Source organism: Triticum urartu, chromosome 3, assembly GCF_003073215.2.
Source record: "Triticum urartu cultivar G1812 chromosome 3, Tu2.1, whole genome shotgun sequence".
Lineage (NCBI taxonomy): Eukaryota > Viridiplantae > Streptophyta > Magnoliopsida > Poales > Poaceae > Triticum > Triticum urartu.
The window spans coordinates 349448691-349470665 of NC_053024.1; the positions used below are offsets into that span (position 1 = coordinate 349448691).

The following is a 21975-nucleotide window of genomic DNA, read 5'->3' on the forward strand; positions in this document are numbered from 1 at the left end:
GCGAGGAAATGCGCCCTCATGCTGCCAGGGGTTTGTTCCAGTGGATGATAGAGGATGGGCACAGTCCTAGCTTGGAGATGTATAATATGGTAGTAGATTGCTTCTGCCAGTGCGGCAGTGTGGACGAGGCTTTAGATATAAAGGTTGAGATGAGCTCTAGAGGAGTGAAGCCAGATTTTGATACTTACCGTACGCTAGTAACCTGCCTTTGCAGTGTGGGGAGGAGCTCAGATGGCAAATCGGTTATGGCAGAGATGATTGAGTCAGGTCTCCAGCCGAATGAGACTATTTGTGCTGCTTTGGTTTGTGGGTTCTGCAAGGAAGGTTCTCTTAATAAAGCAGAATTGATCCTGAAGGCTTTTGTTCTTGATTTGCAGGTCTGCTGCAATAAGAGCTATAATACTCTGATGAGAGCTTACTGTATGACCAGGAGCACCACAGAGTCATTAGAATTGCAGAACAGGATGTTGGAACTGGGTTTTGTCCCAAGCAGTGAGACATGTCGATCTCTTGTTTATGGGCTCTCAAGAAGCATTGCTTAAGTTGCTAAACTGGTTTAATCATCCCATGAATTCAAATATTCTTAAATTCTCAATGGGTGGTCTACATAATTACTTAGGTGATTACAGCAGTGACGATGGCATGATGCTATCACCATGCATGATGAACGAGAACATTTGTGGAAGAGCTGAAGAAATTGGATTATGCAGCAGAAAGCTGTTTAATATAATACTGTATTTAAGTGATGTGAGCATGCTGTTAATATAATGCTCCTCATAAAGACTTGGTTTTTCAGCCCAGGCAAATTCTAAAGATTTGGGACCAAAAGCGGTTAGCAGTGACCATTGAATAAGTTTCTTCAGCTTGAGTTGGGTTAAATTACGGAAGGTATTTGCACCAGTCTGTGTGATGCAACTTGTCAGCTGTGACCACTGGCCAGAAATATTCTTGGATCAAGTTTCTGCTGATGGCTTAGTGGGCTATAACAAACCGAGGCCCCATGACTTGCTGAATGATGGCCATGTACATGCCTCGCGATTCTGGGTTCCTTGGATTTTTGGAGAACAGATGCAAAGCGCTAGTTCATGAGGACTAATGCTGACTTATACCAAAAAGATTACAGTATGTTGGATACAGGGGGGAGTTTCTGGTGGAATGAGGCCTATGAGTTTACTTGGCTGGAATGCCATCCTTCTGCCACGGTAGTGCATGTTTGGCAAACTGCTCTTGTCCTGGGCACATGGCACCATGGAGCATGGCTAACAAATTACTGTAAAACCCCTGCTGTATGGAATTAGAGAGCTAATATTGCTTGAATCTTAGCCCTAGATTAAGCGGCAGACATGATTCTAATGCTAAAATATTAAGTGTTGCATCCAATTGCTACAATTGTACATTACACAGTGCACTGTTTGGTAAATCTCATGCGTCAGTTTTTTGTCCAAGAGTTCACATGCATGGTGAACAATAGCATTTGTGAAAGGGTAGAATGCAGTATGGTTAGCATTGAGATGGTGTGAGCACTGTGCACAAATGTTGATGTAATCTTCCTCATGCGGATTTGCTGCCTGAATCCAGGTGAACTCTAATCTTCATATACATTGACCAAGTTTTTCCTGATGACTTCTGGTAAATCCAGGTAAACTCTAATTTTCATGATGGTACACATATAAATTGGTAGGCCCAAAATATGCTACTCCCTCCGTTCCGAATTACTTGTCGCAGGTATGGATGTATCTAGATGTATTTTAGTTTTAGATACATCCATTTCTGCGAGGAGTAATTTGGCTATGTATCTCTCTGATCCTTATTTGCTTTGGGATACGAGGGGGGGGGGGGGTTGGGAAAGGTTAGGCAACTGTCGCGTGTACGAAACACGACACTGAGGATGTGGAACACCCCCTTTTTGGTTCAGTGTTGGGGCACTAACCGCACACGACACTGAGGATGTGGAACACCCCCTTTTTGGTTCAGTGTTGGGGCACTAACCGCTCCAATCCTCTATCTACCACATGGTGGATTTTTACCCAGGTTTAGGCCGCTAGGAAGCGTAATACCCTACGTCCTGCTAACTTTTATTCACTGGAAGTGATGAACTGGATGTTACAACGGTGAACCTTCCTTGCTGGGAAAGTTCACTCGCGCATATCAAAATAGAGTCAAACCCCTATCTATGTAACCTGGGCCTCCTTTTATGGTCACAAGGGGTCATCACAGTGGCTACAAGGTTGTGGGTACAGTAGATATACAGAGGAATACCTATCGCATTAAATGCGGGGGTATGTGTCTTCGTATCCTGTTGCCGGAGTTGAACACCTGTCTTGTCGTAGCAGGCTTTTATGGTCACAAGGGGTCACCACAGTGGCTAGAAGGTTGTGGGTACAGTAGATATACAGAGGAATACCTATCACATTAAATACGGGGGTATGTGTCTTCGTATCCCGTTGCTGGAGTTGAACACCTGTCTTGTTGTAGCAGGCTTTTGCTAGCGCATCCCTTTTACCGTGACACGTTGCTGATGAGGTGTCGCCCGCACGGTAAAAGGGGGCAGTGAATCACCTTGGGTGCACCTAACACTTTGGAGGCGCGCGCTCCACTTGACAGCTCGCCATGCACCGCCGTGGACCGCAACAGACCTATGCTTAGCCTCTTCGCTGTAGCCCTGCGCCAGTTAGACGCTGATTGGTCGTCGCCGGGCGGAAGCTGTTGGCGGGGTGTTCGCGCTGAGGGAGCCGTTGCCGAGAGGCAATGCTCTTCCACGGCAATCTTTGCCATGACATTGCCGATGTTGTTAGAGGACTCTTCCTCAAGATTGATGGTCTTGTCGGTGAGTGTCTTGACAAAGATCAGCATACCACCATGTTGCCGGGAGGCAGTATGGAAGGATGGACTCCTTCTGGATGTTGTAGCAGCAAGAGTGCGACCATCCTCGAGCTATGTGCCGGCAGTGAGGTGATCACCCATTCCTTTGATGTAGGTTTCCTGTGATTGCATCTGGACGAAGATCTGCATGCCACCTTTGAAGGGGGCCTGGACGAGCGTTGCCGGGAAGCATAAGTCCCCACAAAAAACCCTCATTTCTAGACGTGGCATGTTTATGTGGGTTGGAACATGGATTTTAATCCAGCCAAGCAGGTTGTCTTTCCCTTCCTCATAAGTGGTGGTTTGGTCGGCTGTAAGGCCAAGAGCGTCTACGGCTTGCTTTAGTATAAAGGCACACATGAATGGCAAACAAAACCAAGAATGTGAAATCGCACAGAAACACGTGAGCAATGAAACCTCACCGAGGGGCACTGATGGACAAAATGCTCCTCCTTCATCAAATAAGAAGCCTCGAAGCCAACATAGAACATGTAGTGCTAGCCCTATGCTGTGAAACCGCTCCTTTCCTGGCAACTGTCATCCACTAGATCTGCCGCACCGATAGGAAAGAAATCAATTAGCCGATACGAAAAGCACAAACCAAAATAGAGGATAAAGAATGTCATCCTGATCTCGTCCGACAAAAAGTGGACTTGCCTTAGTTACATTTCCTTTTCATGTGTTCCTTCACAAGGTTTACATAAAACCAGAGCCTGTAACATGAAACCACGCACCGTTAACCAGCGAACCACAATCTCAAGCAACGAATCACGGATTTTTTGTAACGTGATCTAAACCAAAGGGACTCGGGCAGAAAACAAAATAGACAAGAAAGATTGGGAAGCAAGGCCAGAGAACAGACTAGAAAAGAAGCAGCTCACCTCAAGCAACAATATAGGCACCCAACAACGACAAGTAGCTCGTAAGACCTGAAAGAAAGAACGGAAAGAGAGAGCACAGTTAGGCAAGAAAAGAGACCGGGGAGAGGAATGAGGAAGAACCTCAGCTCGCAGCAAGGACGAAGGCCATAAACAAAGCAGGAAGACGCAGGCGGATAGCAGGTATGAGCTCGAACAGCACCTCTAGCGGACCAAAGCGAGGGACGGGCATGGTGAAGCGTAAGGCGGCGGTGGCGAAGGGATATAGAAAGGAGAGGAAAACCAAACACAGAAGGAGACAAGATAAAGACAATCGCAGCACAAAGGCGAATGAACTGACAAAACCCACCACACGAAGTCACACACGTTGACACGAGCCCAAAAACAGCCAAAGACCAGGTGATGAAAGCCATGTAAAAAGAGCGACACAGCACAGTACAAACCAAAGGGGAACACTTGCTTTTACCCAACGGAGTAAGCATCGTAGGCTTACCGGGCAATGGACTCACCAACCCTCATTGCTGCCACTAGCACGGGGCCGAACAACTCCACGTGGACACTGGCCAGATAGGACCAGTCGGACGGAACGAACACAACTCCATGTGGCCACGGTCGGATAGGCAGGAAGAGAGCAAGCACACCAAAATGGAACAGACGGGCATAAACCAAAGGAGCAAACCTACCATATCCGCCCGGTAAGATGCCGGCTCCGCAAAGTCTCCCAACACGCCTGCCCGAACAACCATCCGGGTGTTGGGCGGGATAGCCGGGTGAAGAGGTACATCTCTGCTCGGTGGCCCAAACATCAGACACACACCCCAGCGCATGAGCCGGCACACGCCTGTACAGCCGGACAAGCTCCACGCACGACGACCGCCTTTACCCAGTGGCCCAAACATGAGGCGCCCCCACACAAGTGCACGAACGGCACAGGCAGGGCAAAGGGCAACACCCGGTAGATGAGGCGGCCCTGTGCGCACCCCAAGGCCATGCGTCATGGACCCCTGAGACTGCTGGTTCGGTGAGGAGCATCTGGGCCCGATCAGACAGCGGGGAGGGCACCAAACAGGCAACGGGGCTAGACGCGCACGGATCGGACAGCACATAGCGCGTGTGGAATAATCGGAAAAGTTAACTGGTTATTGTTGCAGAATGGAGATGCTCTTAGTTTAAAAATTCTGGCTGGACAAAGATTGACAGCTTGGCCTATTGTAGCTTGTCCATTTCCAGTTTGCCAGTCCCATGATATGATATTTCCAATTTATTATTCTAGTGAGATGCCTTGAGAGATTCTAGTTCACATTTTCCCTGGTACTATTCTTCTCATCCAATTGAAACTTTATCAGTTACTAGCAAGATGCCCGTGCATTGCACGGAGCGTCAAGATGCATTTTTTTTATAAAACACATGTTGTGATTGACCCATGCAGAAGTAATCCCATGTGTAAAAACTAATGATATCTCGAGAAAGAGAAGGGATAGGGTGAGGAGGAGTGTAAAAACCCATGCGGCCACCATGCCAGATTGTTCCAGAGGTTTTTTTTTTTAATTGCTCAACAATGAGGTTGTGGGAAATAAGGATGAACAAGGGAAGGCCTTATCTGCAAATGTGAAGAGAGGTGCGGATATCTTCTTGCAAAATTGTCATAGTTTGCTTTCTATCCGATATAGATCAAACGGTCTATCTTGCAAGATGGCAGGCACACCATCATCAACAACTTGGTTTTTTATAAGAGTAGAGAAATAGTTTCTTGTTTAAATGTCCTCATCAGGGTGTTGAGGTAGTCTGTCCAGATAGAGCTTCCATGGAGCACGAGGTGTTACCAGCTACTTATTAGTGCTTTTAGGAAAGGGGACATGGAGGGCACGAGAAATCTATTGTGAATATAACTCCAGCTTCTACTTGTGGGCTGCCAATGCAATAATCCTTGCATCTTTTTTGAAAAACAAGGAGACACTTTCCGGCTACATATAAAATGAAACCACATGCAATATCCAGGCAGAAGCCAAAGCAGAAAAAGGGTCCGAAACAACAAGCTACGAGCTAGGAAAGACCAGAGCAAAATCTAAGTTTTAACTGACAAAAAGTCGGCAACACTAAGAGAAGGAAAACCAGTCCCAATTTATTACAATTCAGGCCCATCACATGAGAGAAAGAGCTTCACAGAGCCTGGATAGCTTTGGTCGCTTGGCTGATGATGGAGACCAGGAGATGTCTAGGGGCGATGCAAGGCTCAGAGTAACTTGTTTTGCAGGCGGCCAGCCGACTCCCTTGGGGGATCTGTAGAACTGTTGCCGGGGATCTTCAATATGGAGCTTGTCCAAAGAATGTTCCAGCATCAGTGGGGGTAGCTCAGCGATCTTTAGCCCCACTTAGAATCAGGAGAGGTTCCCTCATGTAGTTTGAGAGGGAGTTGCAAACAGCCTCCAATTCCAGCTTTGTATGATCCTTCAACAGAATCATCCAATGCCTGATAGTTTTCAAGATATTCCGCCCACCTACTTGATTGTAGACCAAATGATGTTACTGAAAATCATACTATTTCTAAATTTCCATAAACACCACATAGTGGCAATACAAACAGTATTGATGGCAGAATTCTTATTATTAGAAACCCAAAATCTAGCTACAAATTCATAATTTACCTAAAGGTCTCTTAAAAAGGTCACTAATCATAGACCAAACTGCTTTGGCAACTATGCAGGCATGAAACAAATGATGAACAGATTCATCCTCTGTGCAGAAAACAGTCCAGAATGATATGCCTCTTCCTAAGATTATCTCTAGCCATACGTTTATTATGGGAGAGCAACCATAGGAAGATATGAATTTTAGGAGGCACAACTAATTTCCAGATAGCAGGGAGATAAACATGCTGCACACCTCTAAAGTTGATTACATGATAAAGAGAGCTAGTACTATATTGACCTTTGTTTTCTAATGAGAAAAGTATACTTTTCGTCCCTCAACTCTTCGCAAAGTTTAGTTTTCGTCCCTCAACTCTAAAACCGGACAGAGTGCATCCTGAACTCTCGAAACCGGTCACTTTTCGTCCCTGCTGCTGAGTCAACCCGGTTTTGACCACACGTGAACAGTGCACCAGATGAACAGTAAATTTGAAAAAAATAGCAAAAAAATCTGAGATTTTATGGCATCGAAGATACTTAGGTGCGCCACATGCGTGCAAATTTTCATCATGTTTGGAAGTTCGAGGAGCACACAGCAAAAAAAAACAAAAGTAAATGTACACTGAAGTGAACAGTAAAATAAAAAAAATTCTGAAATTTTTTGGCATCGAGGATGCTCAGGTGGGCAAGGTGCGTGCAAAATTTTGTGGTAAAATAAGATCCGAGGGTTTGGAAACCACCCAAAGCGGCACGCACACGTACGCTATTTTGTTTTTTTTTGCACGACCTTCTCAGATGTCATTTTACCACAAAATTTTGCACGCACCTTGCCCACCTGAGCATCCTCGATGCCAAAAAATTTCAGAATTTTTTGAATTTTTTTGCTATTTTTTTTATTTTACTGTTCACTTTAGTGTACATTTACTTTTGTTTTTTTGCTGCGTGCTTCTCGAACTTCCAAACATGATGAAAATTTGCACGCACGTGGCGCACCTAAGTATTTTCGATGCCATAAAATTTCAGATTTTTTTGAATTTTTTTGCTATTTTTTTCGAATTTACTGTTCATCGGTTGTACTGTTTACGCGCGGTCAAAACTGGGTTGACTCAGCAGTAGGGACGAAAAGTGACCGGTTTTGAGAGTTCGGGGTGCACTTTGTCCGGTTTTAGAGTTGAGGGACGAAAACTAAACTTTGCAAAGAGTTGAGGGACGAAAAGTATACTTTTCTCTTTTCTAATTGCGAAACTAAAGAATCAGTGTCATCCTGGAAAGATATACTACTAGCTATATCAACAAGTTGAAACAATTGCTCCATCATACAATCATTAAAGATCCTTCCAAATGTAAAACTTCAACTGATTACCATCCCGAGCATGCTTTACAGTTTAGAGGGCTCATTACATATAGTGTAAAGATCCCAACACTGAACAACTAAAGGGGAAGTACCAAACCAAGTATCTTCCCAAAATCTAACTTTAGCCCAATCTCAATCTGCCATCTATATCCAAATTTAATGGATTTAATGACAGTTAAGACCCCCTTCCAGAATCTAGAGACATTTAGGCTAGAGCTAATGAAAATATTAGGATGATTTTGTTGGTATCTTGCTTGATGACCACCCGCAGCTCAAGAAACGTGTCGACCCGTGGCTCAAGAAATGCATCGACCTGCTGGATGCTTTGGTCAGGACGACCCTTAAGTGCGCAAGCACAATCAGATCATGATATGCTTTCAGGCTAGTGTTTGTTCCTCTTCTAGTTTGCCAGTGGTAGTTGTTTGCAGTTGAGTGTCACTGAGCACGCATGTAAATTTGGAGGCTGGGAGAAGAATTCACCATGTCAATATCAGCACTAGTTGAGAACAACAGTACACACTGAAATCTGGAGTATAATACTTATGCTGTGTTTGCGAGTCAACGAAGAGGCCCGCTCCGTTCGCAAATTTGGATTTTGTCCTTTTATTTTCCTTGTCTGTGGCATGGCTGCTCTTGAGAAAATTCGAGGAAGAATCTAGAAATCAAAATAGCTGATGTGATGTTTTGGTGGATCAGGTTGTAGATAGAGGAAATGATGACATCGTGGAATCTAAACTGCATAGAAGCAGCACCCTAGCTTTTCGTTTTCTAGATAACGAGTTAAGAAGTGAATATCAGTAGTATATCACAACGTTCAGGTTTTGCATCCTCATTAGAAATGGTGCAGTTCCTCCAATATCTGGTGAAACACCATCCTACCGCTGCACCATTTCAATTCAAACTTGCGAAGTATTCATCCATTCCAGAGAAGCTTCAATTCATATTTCATTGCTATTTGGATCCCAGAGCATGTAACACCGGTATCGTCAGTGATGATGCTACCATTTGACCTGGTATACTAGTTATGTGGGCCTGCTACTGGTCTTCCATAGAATCTTATTATTGTTGTGGAGGTGCTTGGAGGGAATGAATATATGTTTCTGTACACATGTTGGATTGTAAAAAGGTGTGCATGATGAGTGAGCAAATGGTTCAGCCTGTTTGCTGGCCCTGCACCAATCAAGAGACAAAAAGAACACACACACACACACACACACACAGGTCGGCTTTGCTCAGGGTAAGCAAGTCACCACTAGTATGGCCAAGCGGCCAAAGACCAGCTAACCAAAACATGTGCAGGCAAGCACCAAGCAGTAGAGAATACCATGATATATATTCTGATGCTTGGTGACCCTCCTTCCTCTCGCTCTCTCGCCCCCACACACTTGAGAAGATGTGCTCACATACACGCACACGGCACACCGTCCATGATGTTTTAGATATAGACATGTTTTACACCGTGCAGCTTTGACCATTAAGTTACATATATAAACATGTTAGCGAAAAACTAATTAACTATTCATAGTATGTTAACTCATGGAGGAAAGATTGCGACTAATAATTTTCCATTTGTAAACTTACGTACCAAGCTACTCCCTCCGTATCAAAATATAAGACGGTTTTGTCACAAAACGTTTTTTATTTTGATACAAGGGAACATATATTGATTTTCTTTCTCTTCTATTCTACTATTATGCCATGCAGCAGCGTGTCCACATGTAGGAGTATATATGTAGTCTGTGAGTATGTATGTGGTGCTCGCGTGGCATTTGAGACTGAAGTGGTAATAATCCTGTGCATCTCGATCGTCTCGCTTTTTGGAGTAAAGCAGGGCCATGATTGCTCCGGGAATATCTCTATCTCGCGCGCGCGGCGACTAAAGGTTTTCGAAGAAACATTCGCTTGTGGCTGGGTGAATTCGCTGTCGCCTCTGTGCTCCCTGGCTGCATTCCCGGCCGCTTTGCATATGCCGTAAGCAATGAGCAGGCACAAGCAAGGCATCTATATATGGATAGATATCGGCGAATGGAACTGCATGCGCAGCAACAGTCTAATGATTAGGAACAATTAATCTCACACACAGGAGTTACACTCAAAAGTTGGTGCACAAATGAAGCCAAACTGGAATTTTCTCTTTCTTTTACTGAAAAAGGAAAACTGGATATTGGTCCTCAGCCAAACACATGCGCACATGTACACGTACGATTGTGCCCACTTATCTCCCTTTTCTGAGTCTGAGCGGCGGTTTACCGCTCTTCGACATGACTAAACCATCGGGTTGGCCAAGGTTTTTCTTTAGGAGAAAAAAAAGGAAAAATCCTTGAGGACTCGTGATTGTTCTTTGCTCCAATGACACTCTTCCATTTTTTAATTTTCTTTTCAGGCCCGCCTTTTTAACCTGCAAAGGAAGTAAACAAATAAAAGAATTCGATTAGATGAGATCACATACAGCACCAGACCAGTTTGTCACTGTCAGGTGGTGTAAATATGTGCCATCACCGCAAAAAGAAAAGGTGTCAATATATGTGCTCTCGTCGCTCGCAAACAAGAAGTAGTGTAAATGTGCCGTGGGATGGGTTGAATTCACAGGAGATGATCTTACCATAGTATGATTTGGGCGCATTGCAGCGGAAGCACTCGGTTCTGTTGGCGTAATTTTGCACGTTACAATCCAGTCTGCATAGCCAAAACACGTGGTTAATTTTCTTTCTTTTCAGGCCTGTTTGCATGCATGCATGCACATATGCAGCTAGCTAGCTAGCTGCATTCCTTGGAAAGCTTTAATTTATAGCTAGGCAGTGGAGCATAACCGACTAGCTAGTGCAGGAGGTAGATAGGGGCCGGAGGCAGACGAACCTGGGGCAGATCCAGTCGCCGGCCTTCCAGCCGGCCTGGGCGGCGGCGTTGAACCCCCAGTTCTGCGCGACGGTGGCGGAGTCTGTCTTTGCGGCGCTGCACTTGAAGCAGCTGGCGCGATTGGCGTAGTTGTTGACGCCGCAGCAGCCGCAGTACCAATCGCCGGGCTTGATTTCCCAGCTGCCGCCCATGGCCGCGTAGTCTGCCCGCTCGGCGCCCAGCTTAGCCTCGCCGCACCGCTGGCAAGCGTCCCGTTTGCAGAAGTTGAGGTACTGGCATGACCTGCAACTCCAGTCACCCGGCTTCCTGCTCATCATCACCTTCTCCATCGCTATATATATCAATCAGAAATTAAAATGGATCCTTGTATCTGTCTATCTATCTGTCTGTCTATCAGTCCAGTCAATCTAGCGTGTGTCTAGTCTAGCTATCAATCTAACCCAAGGAGAAGGTGATGAGAGGCAGCTTAGCTTGTGTTGTGTTGGATGGCAGGGTTGGTTTGGAGATGGGAGGTGGAGCGGTCTTTTATATACGGTTTGGTGCTGCACCAGGAGGAGAGGAGACGGGAGGAGTGGAGTAGAGCTGGCTAGCTTAGGTGGTGTTTGTTCTCTAGTTTTAGGACTTTTTTTTAGTCCCAATTAAAAAGTCCTTAGTTTCTAAAAAATCTCTCCTTATTTGATTTCAGAGACTAAAAAGTCCCTAGTCCCTTTCTAGAGGCTATTAAATGACCATGTTGCCCATAGTATATAGAAAAATAACAATCAAACAACATCATGGGGTGGCGGGCCAATGGGTGCATGGAGGGGCATTGTTGGGAAAGTCCCAAAAAGTCCCCAAAAGACTCTCTTTGAGAGTCTTCTTCATTTAGTCCCAAATGCCTAGTTTAGTCCCTAAAAAGTCTCTCCCGTTTAATAAAAAAGGACCCTAAGAAGGACTTTTCCTAATCCCTACATAAAAAGGTCCCTGTAAACAAACACCCCCTTAGGCCAGTTAGTTAGGGTCCAAGTAAAGCCCGACGGAACGGATGCATTATTGTTTCTTCTTGCTCCGCCTCCATGCAGATGCAGGGCAGGCTGAGTGAGTGTGTAGCTCAGTAGCTGTCTATCTGGCTCATGCATCATGCATGCATCCCCTTTTTTTCATTTCTTGCAGCAACTGAGGAATCCCCACGATTGATGGGCCTCTCCGTGCTCTGCAAGCTAGAGATCACTGTGCTGTGTGAGCGGGGAGTTCCCGCCTCCTCTGGTCTCCAGCTTCATCGGGCAATCTCTCGTCTTCTCTTTCCTTAGTTTTATTCTTTTGTGCTCCTCAGTTTTCCTTCATTTGCAAAAAAGGACGAAGGACTTATATTAAATAGTACAAACTCTTTCAAAAACACTCTTACAAAAATTGAAACAAACATCCAAATTTTGGGTGCCGAAGTCCTCTTCCATCTGCATCCACCCACAGTGCACCGTGAGCAAAACTCGTGGCAACCTCTAAATCTCCGTCTCAACGGAATAAACTTTTTTAAACCTAAGAGCTTGTGAAAGTAGTGTCTGAGAAGTCATTGATGTAAAGCAGAAGACGCCGACGACCGCGCTTTGTGTAGCAAATCGACACCCTGCAGAAGCAAACGTTGGAGAAGTTCTGTAGAACGGCTCAATTACGACCGAACAGAGTCGGGGAACACAAATATCACACGCTCCGCAACAGGCCGAGAATGGGCAACCTTCGGTTGGTAAAGCTTTTAAAAGTTTAGTCTTCACTCATAAGTATTTAGATCCTTAGCTGAAATAAATAGTATAGTATGCAGGAAATGCAAAAAAAATCTGTAGATCTTCAGGAGGGTGTATATATGAGAGTATTGTGCACAATCTGAGATTTAACTTTATTTCATAAACATATTTAGGCCTGCACGGCAAGGATTACACGAGATTGGGGAGAAAGGTGCGGGGCCAGTCTGGTAACTGTAATCTAGTAGTACTATTTCAATCGGGAGTGTGGCAAATAAAGAAAGGAACCACTAGCGATCAGACTACCGATGGCTAGCGTTTCATCAGACTAATCCCTTGCCGTACGATTGAAATCCTTTGAAGCGTCAGATTAATTCAAGGAAACATGCATGCAACGTATTCCTAAATAAGAAACAGCTTCCCGGAAATTACGGCAATAAAGTTAAAAACTCCCAGAAATAATGCTTCCCAGTAAGCCGTGATTTGCTTATAAATATATAAATTAATGCTTCCCAGAAATAAAGTTAAAAACTCCATATCTATTTTCTGGTAAGTCGTGATTGCTTCCAAAAAACCAAATACAGAAATTAATGCTTCCCAGAAAATTTCCAGAAATAGGAAATTTGCTTCCAACAAAAAAATAAAGGTTTCTGTACATTTTTTTTTCTGTAGCGCGAGGTGGTGTGGAAATTTTATATTTTGTCAATGGAATTATCATTCAACGGAAACATATTATGTGATAGTATATGATAGAAATATTTATTTCAATAAAGCAATATTTCATCCTTGTGGTAGCATTTTTTACACACTTTGGAAACAATTTTTTGTGTACCAAAACTATATTCATGTTTGATGGAAACATTTGCGTCGTAATGGAAATTGTGTGGATCAACGACATAAATATACACGGATACAAATTTCTTTTTTTTTAGAAAAGGAGGATGACCCCCGGCCTTTGCATCTGGGCGATGCATACTGTCACTTTATTAATTATTATCATAGAACCTTACAAAGCCATACAACAGCAAGACTAAAGCCACCGTCTAAACAACTGTCGCTACACCTATCCAATTGATGAGGGGGCGCAGATAGTCGGGGCCTAATACCAAACAGACATCGCAGCCAAACCTAAACATCTAAGACCTGAGGTCCCAACCAGGACGCCTGCCGAGTATGGGGCACCTACCAGCCCGGCGCACTCCTCAACCAGGACGCCTGCCGGGTATGAGGCCGCCGCAGCCACCTGCCACAAATTCATCTTCAGAGCTGTACTGTTGCATGTACCGTGTCAGGTCTCTCTGCCATCGACGCCACCACGACGCCCAACAGCGTCGTCCTCCTGTGCGAGTCCATCCTCCCACAGCGAACTCCGAATCTGCACTGCGCCACGCTGTCAAGATCCGTCGCCATCAGTGTGTAGGATGAAGCACCGCTCCACCAAAGAATCCGTCCTCTGATCCCTCGATCACGTGTGTACCTCCAAATGACGCCCCCAAGGGAGGAACGACAACAGAGCGCCGCCGTCATCCGATCATCTGATCTAGGGTTTTCCCCGGAGGTAGCAGAGAGTGGCCTTGAACTTCTCCACGACGATGCCTTCAAGAAGGGAACGACGCAGATAGCGCCGCCACCGCCGACCTTAGCAGAAGCCGAAGGCAAGTTTTCACCCAGATCAGTTCGAAGGAATCCAACTCTCGTGCACGGGCCGCCGTCACCACCAGCACCACCAGGTAGACCCTGGAGTACCGGCAGATCAGCGAGCCACCGGCACCACCGCATCCAAATCGCCGGCCACGCCGGGCCGCCACCATCCCCCGCGCCGTCCGGGTTAGAGACGAAGCTGCCGACCGCGCAAAGGGACCGCCGCCGCCTGCACACGCCGGAGCGCCGCCGAGATCTCAGCACCCGCCACCGCTTGTCGACGCCAACCGCCGCCCAAGCACTGGCGCCACCGTGGAGCCATCAGATCGGGAAGGGAGACGTCGCGCGTCGACCACCCTCGCGGACCCCGCCGCATGCCCGAGCGCCGGCGCCACCGCGGCGCCATCAGATCAGGAGGAGGAGGAGCCCGCGCCTCGCCGCCCCACGCAGACCACGCCGCCGCCATCACCACAGCGCCACCAAAGGGGAGCCCCGCAGATCCACCGGCGACCCGACCTGCCGCCGAGCCGAGCGCCGCCGCGAGGGCCGGCCGTCCCGCGCCGCCCGGGAGCCTCGCGAGGAGGGAGGGAGCCCCGCCGCCGCCGACGCACGCGCGGGCTTTGCCCGACGGCGTCCCCTGGCGGCGGCGAGGAAGAAGGAAGGCGAAGGAAGGGAGCAGCGGCGGCGATCTAGGGTTCCGCCCGGGCCGCTCGCGGGAGCGGCACGGGGGACGGGGCAGGATACAAATTTCTTTGATATAATTTTTTTCCGATGCGTGCACTGATCTGTCATCAATAACAAGACTACTCTCGGCTTCATCGCACTCAAACACCACCAGGTCAATGGAAACCATGTTTCTTTTTTATTTTTGTCATGCTTCTATTTGATGGCGAAACGTGCATCCTTCCAATGTTGGTTGTGCATGACAGTCGTGCTTCCTTCCGATGCTGGCCATGCTTTCTTGCGATGGTAGTTGTGCATCCTTCTGATGCTGGCCTTGCTTCCTTGCGATGGTAATCGTGCTTCTTTGTGATGGTAGTGGTGCTTCCGTGCGATGGTGGCCGTACCAATCCACGGTAGTATCTCGTGCTGAACAAACTAATAATGGACAATCTCACGTGCATCGTGAGCTTCCCATCGTCAACAAGGCAGCTATGTCTTGGCCTTAGTGCCCTCAACAACATTGCACCATCGTCTGCAAACTTGATACAAAGAAGCATGCCGAATTAGATGTATCCAGTACAGTAGAAGTAATTCACTCAAGGAATCAACATAGGCAATGATAGAAGCACACAATTACAAAGTTTGAAGCAAAAAATTTGGTGTTGTAGAAACATATGCCAGACACAAAATTATGAAGCATAGTTGACACACAGCAATTATCTAATGCTATCACAACACATATGAGACACAATGAAAGCATACAAAATTGATTTCACAATCAGGAATGCGTCGTTTTTAAACCAATTTCAGCATACAATTCAAAGAAGCGGCACATGCAGCGGTTGAAGCACACACAAGAAGGGGTTGAAACAACTTAATTTCTTGTAAAATTAAGAACGTGGTTACAATGTTTTTACGAAATATTCAGAAGAAAGTATACTGTCCTTCTGGCGAAAACAGAATACACTAGCTCAACATTAGTCATCATAATCTGTAGAACAAAATATATTCATGGGAAATATACATTGTTATGTGTGACATACATGCAAATTAAAGCCCCTGTTGTGGACCAATGTGGTAAATTCTCTAGCACGAAGAAGCATATATGTTATAAAATGTAGAAGCGCAAAAAGAAGGAAGCATGACAATAGTACTCTGGGTACATAAGTAGTGTTAACTGGAAGCATGGATACATGAATTGGAATACGAACTACTATTGCCGCCAATGTGGGAAGCATATTTGGTTCATGCAAACACCTAATTCACATATATTCATTCATGATTTCGTGAATCCTGATTCAGTATGAAATAAACAGAGAAAATTCACGACAAACAAACGAATGTGTGCACATATAGATATCAAAGAATACCCAGTACACAAATTTAGTACTGTAGAAATCAACTAGCATTGTACCATATGACCTAGATCAGAAAGGGATGATACTGGGGGTCAGGGGGGAGAAACCTGTGCTGGCTTCATTCCTAATGGAGACGACGCGATGGACCGGAAGCCGCTGTGCTATATCCCATGGAGAGGATGGAGCGGTGAAATCAGAGAGAATGGGGCGAGGGTGCGGTTGACAGCGAGATCGGCGGAGGTGCATGCGAAGCGACGGGAGAAGGGGATCTGGTTGGTGAGGTGGCATGATGCTCGACGAAGAGGTGAGAGAGAGGCAGGAGGTCAGCGGCGATGTCGGGGAGGATTGGGCGGTGCTATTGGCGGCGAGGTTGGGGAAGGCTGCCAGCTAGGCGAGATGAAAGGGGGAATGCGAGCGAGTTACGGGCGGATGGTGCGGATGGTTAGCATTAAACTGTTGGGAATTATTTTTTCCATATGGTGCAAAATCTGTGACCGTGGGATTCCAATAAAATCGACCGCATCTGACAATGGCCTCGTATCAGACTATAGATAGAAAGTGTTTCCCAATAAAAAACACACATCGAAAGTGCACTTCTACGCCTAATTGAACTGAGACCTAGGCAGCCCCGCTCCCGAGTCGCTCCCGCGGGCGACTCTGGGAGCCAACCCTAGCGCCGCCGCTTCTCAGCCCCCCTCCCCGGCCTTCCTTCCCTCGCCGCCGCCGGTGGCGTCGCCGGCCAAAGGCCGCGCGGCATAGGCGGCGGCGGGGCGTCTTCTTCCCGCGCGCTGGAGGCGTGCGTCACGGGGCGCGGCCTTCTGCGTCGGCGGCGACGGTCGTCGGCCCGTCCACGGGCTCTGCTTCCTCCCCCCGACGTGTGGCGTCTCGGTGGTCCTGCCCCCCTCCCCTTCCATGTGGCGGATCTTGGGGCTCCGGGGGCGGGGGCCTTGCTGGCGGTGGATCTGGGTGCTCCTACCCAGATCCGGGTGGTGGCGGCGGCGGCGACCTGGCTAAGGTGGTGGCGGGGCGGCCGGCGGTAGGCTGCGCCTTTCGGGGTGGAGGGGCGCCGGGCGTCCATGGCCGGGAGGTGGGCTACGTCTTCGGCAGCATGCCGCAGCTGCTGCAAGGTGGCTCGGGGCTGCTCCTCGGGGTCTCGGCATGGATGCGAGCTCCACGGCGTGGTGGTAGCTCATGGTGGTGGGATGGTTCGTTTCACGGTGGCGGCCGGTCGCCTCCGACGTCGGTCGTCAGTGAGCGGCCTGTCTCGACCTTCGATTCCTCCCCTCGTCGTCCGGGCTCTACCCTCGTCATAGGGCTGGTCCACTCCCAGTTGTGGTCCATTGCTCGTCTTGCGCCCGTGGCTGCGAGACCGAGCTCGTCTCGCGCCCGGCAGCAGGACCGAGCCCGTCTCGCGCCCGGCTGCAGGACTGATCCCGTCTCGCGCCCGGCAGCAGGACCGAGCTCGTCTCGCGTCCGGTGCAGCAGGACGGGTGATGGAGGCCTTTTTGGCCAGCCCTTTGGGTCTCGGCGCGGGGGGGCGCCCAGGGGTGTGAAAAGGAGCGGCCTTTCCACTCGTCTCTTTAGTTGGGGTAGCGACGGGTCTCGGGTGAGGTGGTGTCAAGGTCTTAGATGTCGGGGCGGCGGCCCTGGTGGTGGTAGAGCGGTGCTCATGGGCAGAGCCCGTGGCTTGGTGCTGCCCGGTGACCATGGCTGTGTGGGCGGCATGGTGGCAGGGGTGTGGCGTTCGGTGCCGGTGAGTGTTTGCTGGGGTGAAAACCTGTTCTATCTTCAGACGGATCGGTGGCGGCGTAGCACGTTACCTTCTTGAAGGCGTCGTCGCGGCTCTCACGGGTCATCGTGCCGCTCCAGGGAAAACTCTGACCCTCGGGTCGGGCGGTGGCGGCGCGTTGGCGTCGTAACCTTCTTGGAGGCGCCGCCTTGGAGCTCACAGTTCGTCATATGCGGCTTCATCTCTTCGCGGTGGAGTGTTCACGGCAGAGGTCCTCGATTGCTCTTGTAGTGTTAGGGGTGGTGTTGCTGCGCTCAGCGCCTATGTATCCCGTCTTGGGTGTGTGCGTGTGTTTGTCGTGGGTGCGTTTGTACTTGGGCTATGGTTGATCTTTGCTTTATATATAAAGCGGGGCGAAAGCCTTTTTCAGTAATCCCAAGCTCGTCCTAGCTCGTCCATCGAAAGTACACTTCAGAAGGGTGTATATAAAGAAACACATCGAAAGTGCACTCTTCCAACACTTCTAATCAGGCCACTTGTTGCGCCTGCGATCAGGTCCTTGAATCGGCTAACCACATCATCCTGGGTTGTCCATTTGCAATGGAGGTTTGGCACCCGATGGCCAATCAGTTCAATAATGCTGCGACGGCTGCGCTCCAATCCTCCTCTATCAACACATGGTGGGATAAGACGTTCAAACTAAAGCAAAAAGGAGTATTGCTGGACGAGTGTACGAGGGCTGTATACGTGGCTTGGAACCTATGGAATGAGCGTAACAGGCGGATCTTCCAGAATCAACGGCGCTCTGCCGCGGGGGTATGTTCTTTGATTAGGGATGAATTAGGCCTCCTGAAGGAGGCATGGGAGTAGTACCATTTGTTCTTGCCAGGATGCATGTCGCATCTCTGGCTTAATGTTTTGCTTCCCCGGCTGATTCTTCAGCCTGTTGTACAGTCTTCCCTCTCTTAATGAAAAGGCAGACCCCCTGCCATTATGGTCAAAAAAAATCCAAAGCTCAAATGTTTGTAGCAAAAAAAGTCAGATTTTTTAATTTGTTTAATGGTACTGTTATTCTCCAAATCCAACCTCTGTAGGAATTGTTTTATTTCTGTATTCATGGCTTCGTAGTTTTGTGCTCAAAGTTGATATTGTCGTACAAGAGTTAAGTGTTTTTTAGGGGAAATTGCCGCTTTATTACACTAAGCAAAGCTTGGAATCTTGTCCGATATTACATCCAAAATAAAATCTGGTGGGAAGGCTGTAACACCCCGGATGTAACTTTCCCAATTTGTACTCCAACTCTTGCCGTTTCCGGCGTTAAGTTATATTTATTTCCTCGGGTTTGGGTCTTTGTCCCCGTGTGTTGTTATCGTTGTCATGCATCTCATATCATGTCATCATGTGCATTGCATTTGCATACGTGTTTGTCTCATGCATTCGAGCATTTTCCCCGTTGTCCGTTTTGCATTCCGGCGCTTCGTTCTCCTCCGGTGGTCATTTTCAGCTTTCTTTCGTATGTGGGGATTAAACATTTCCGGATTGGACCGAGACTTGCCAAGCGGCCTTGGTTTACTACCGGTAGACCGCCTGTCAAGTTTCGTATCATTTGGACTTCGTTTGATACTCCAACGGTTAACCGAGGGACCGAAAAGGCCTCGTGTGTGTTGCAGCCCAACACCCCTCCAATTTGGCCCAAAACCCACCTAACTCTGCTCCATCATCTAGAGCATTCGATCACGATCGCGTGGCCGAAAACTGCACCTCATTTGGACTCTCCTAGCTCCTCCTATGCCTATAAATAGGTTCCCCTCGAAATGTCCCGGATCCCCTCTCCCCGAAACCCTAAATCGCCCCCGCGCCGCGCCGGACATTGTCCGACCCGGCCGGACATAGCCGCCGCCCCACTCCGAAGCCGCCACGTGGCAGCCGCCACCTCCCACCGCCGCTGGCCCGCCCGGCCCAGGCGAGGCCCCCGCGGCCCAACTGCCGCCGCCGCCCCACGCCGCTACCTCGCCCAGCTGCCGCCGCCTCGCCCGGCCGCCGCCTCCGGTCGCCGCCGCCGCCGCATCCGCGCCCGCCGCCACCAACCGCCGCCGCCGCGCCGTGGCCGCCGCCCCGCCGCCTCTCCGGCTCCCCGCCGGCCGGATCCGGCGAGATCCGGCCCGAGAGCACCTCGCCGCCGTCAGCTCCGGCAAACTCCGTCAGCTCCGGCGTGAACAGTGCGCGCGCCGCCATCCTCGGATTCCGTGCCGGGTCAAACCCTAGATCCGGTGGTAAATTTCGTCTAAGTCCCGAAAATCTTAGTCCATGTGCTCATGTTCACGGCTCCGTAACTTTGCATCCGAAGCTCCGATTCATGCATATAGCATATCAAAATGTTCATCTCAGAGAGTACATCATTTCATTCCATTGGATCATTTTCATTTGAGTTCATCTTGATGCCCGAAATGCTGTTAGAAGAGGGATACTTGAGATAATTGCCAGATCTGCTACTCCGTTTAGCTTTTTGTCATTTTTGTCATGATTAATGTGTGCATGATATGCCCTGATGCTCTACATGTGTTTTGTTAAGGGTTTTGTCATCTTTCCAGAGGTGCAACCCATGTATTTTTGTGATGTGTGTGGTGACTAGTGCAAGCTTGCAAAGTGGTGCACTTAGTAATTCTGTTTTCAGGGATTTAGCAATTTCACTAAGTCCTGGAGCTGTTTATCTCACGATGCCATATGTTCTTGTTGTTTCCTAGTGATCCGTGCATCTTTTGAGGATGGTCAGTAAGGATGTTTTGTTAATGTTGTAGTGCTCTATCCATCCATGTCTTTGTTTGCAATTATGGAGCACCCTAGCTTGAGTCAATCGAGCTCTACTTTTGCTACTTTGTGAATCTGGGCAGATTGTCAACTTGTTTGCAATTTTGCCGGTGTTGTTGTAGTTGATCCGTGCATGCTATGTTATTGTTCTTGCCATGTCAAGCTTGCATTTTGTGCTTTCTTTATGGATGTATGCTTGTCTTGCCATGACTTGCACCGTAGTGAGTGCATCGAGCTTGTAAACACGCCTACTTGAGTTATATTTCAGCATGTGCCAGTTTTCACTAAGTCTGAAAACTAATTATGTTTTTGCTATGTTCACATGCTTGCAATTGTATTTTCTGATCCCTTTTGGCTCAAGGTCACTAAGGGACTTTTGTTAAGCTCTTTGCGTAGCTCCATGCCATGCTTTACTTTGCCATGTTCAGGTCCTGTAGCATGTAGTTTTGTGACTCCGAAGAGGGCTACCTGATCTGAAATTCCAGACAAGTGTTAATTTCACTAAGTCTGAGATCTGTTTTCCATATGCATTTTTACCATGCTTGTTTGAACCTGTTAATGGATGAATTGGCCGTAGCTCAGTGCTAGACTTTTGTTAAGCATCTTGTGTGCATCCCTGCCATGTATTTTGTTGTCCTGTTTGGTTGCTGTAGCATGTTCATCTCATTGCATTTAGTTGGCTACTTGCTGTAAATCGCAGACCGGTGTCATATTTGAATCGCTTGCCATTTCCAAACCGCAACTCCGATTCCGGCGTTCTTTATATCGTTTTCAAGCGATTTCGTCTCATCTTTCCAGTGGCACACTTGGATTTCCAAGTTGAGTCCAGGTTCATGCATTTCCTGTCATATCTTGCATTTTGCATCCCGCATCGCATTCCGCATAGCATATCATCTTTGCATCATATTGCTTGGTCTTGCACGTGGTTGATTGTATCCTTGTTGCTTGTTTGTCTTGTTTGGGTAGAGCCGGGAGACGAGTTCACTAACAAGGAGCCCGTTGAGTTTGCTTTCGAGGATCCAGTCAACTCTGACAACTGTGCAGGCAAGATGATCATACCCTCGAAATCACTACTATCTTTGCTATGCTAGTTTGCTCGCTCTTTTGCTATGCCAATGCTACGATGCCTACCACTTGCTTGCAAGCCTCCCAAGTTGCCATGTCAAACCTCTAACCCACCATGTCCTAGCAAACCGTTGATTGGCTATGTTACCGCTTTGCTCAGCCCCTCTTATAGCGTTGCTAGTTGCAGGTGAAGATTGAAGGCCGTTCCTTATTGGAACATTTATTTACTTGTTGGGATATCATTATATTATCTTGTTATCTTAATGCATATATATACTTGGTAAAGGGTGGAAGGCTCGGCCTCTCGCCTAGTGTTTTGTTCCACTGTTGCCGCCCTAGTTTCCGTCATATCGGTGTTATGTTCCCGGATTTTGTGTTCCTTACGCGGTTGGGTTATAATGGGAACCCCTTGATAGTTC

The 21975-nt window shown here is 47.9% G+C and overlaps 2 protein-coding genes across 3 annotated transcripts; both read right to left on the reverse strand.

Annotated features, from left to right (window-relative positions):
• Window positions 1-9832: 9832 nt before the first annotated feature.
• LOC125548365 (zinc finger Ran-binding domain-containing protein 2-like) lies at window positions 9833-11063 on the reverse strand. Its single transcript, XM_048711986.1, has 3 exons — window positions 10578-11063; window positions 10324-10397; window positions 9833-10119 (listed from the first exon to the last, which is right to left on the reverse strand). The coding sequence occupies exons 1-3, from the start codon at window positions 10904-10906 to the stop codon at window positions 10115-10117; spliced, it is 408 nt and encodes a 135-aa protein (XP_048567943.1). The 5' UTR covers window positions 10907-11063; the 3' UTR covers window positions 9833-10114.
• A 3057-nt stretch (window positions 11064-14120) lies between these two features.
• On the reverse strand, window positions 14121-16358 carry LOC125548366. 2 transcript variants are annotated; one of them, XM_048711987.1, is made up of 2 exons: window positions 16062-16358; window positions 14121-15128 (listed from the first exon to the last, which is right to left on the reverse strand). In XM_048711987.1, the coding sequence occupies exon 2, from the start codon at window positions 14784-14786 to the stop codon at window positions 14121-14123; it is 666 nt and encodes a 221-aa protein (XP_048567944.1). In that variant the 5' UTR covers window positions 14787-15128; window positions 16062-16358. The 2 variants fall into 2 exon arrangements, with proteins under 2 accessions (XP_048567944.1, XP_048567945.1); XM_048711988.1 differs by having other exon boundaries at window positions 14121-15135.
• Between the last annotated feature and the right edge of the window lie 5617 nt (window positions 16359-21975).

What these genes read in the sequence shown, in the direction of transcription:
- LOC125548365 (XM_048711986.1), bottom strand. Translation starts at nt 10,906, where the DNA reads ATGGAGAAGGTGATGATGAGCAGGAAGCCGGGTGACTGGAGTTGCAGG. An exon ending in GGCGACTGGATCTGCCCCAG is followed by an intron (nt 10,398 to 10,577) that starts GTTCGTCTGCCT and finishes TTGGCTATGCAG; the next exon opens with ACTGGATTGTAACGTGCAAA.
- LOC125548366 (XM_048711987.1), bottom strand. Translation starts at nt 14,786, where the DNA reads ATGGTTTCCATTGACCTGGTGGTGTTTGAGTGCGATGAAGCCGAGAGT.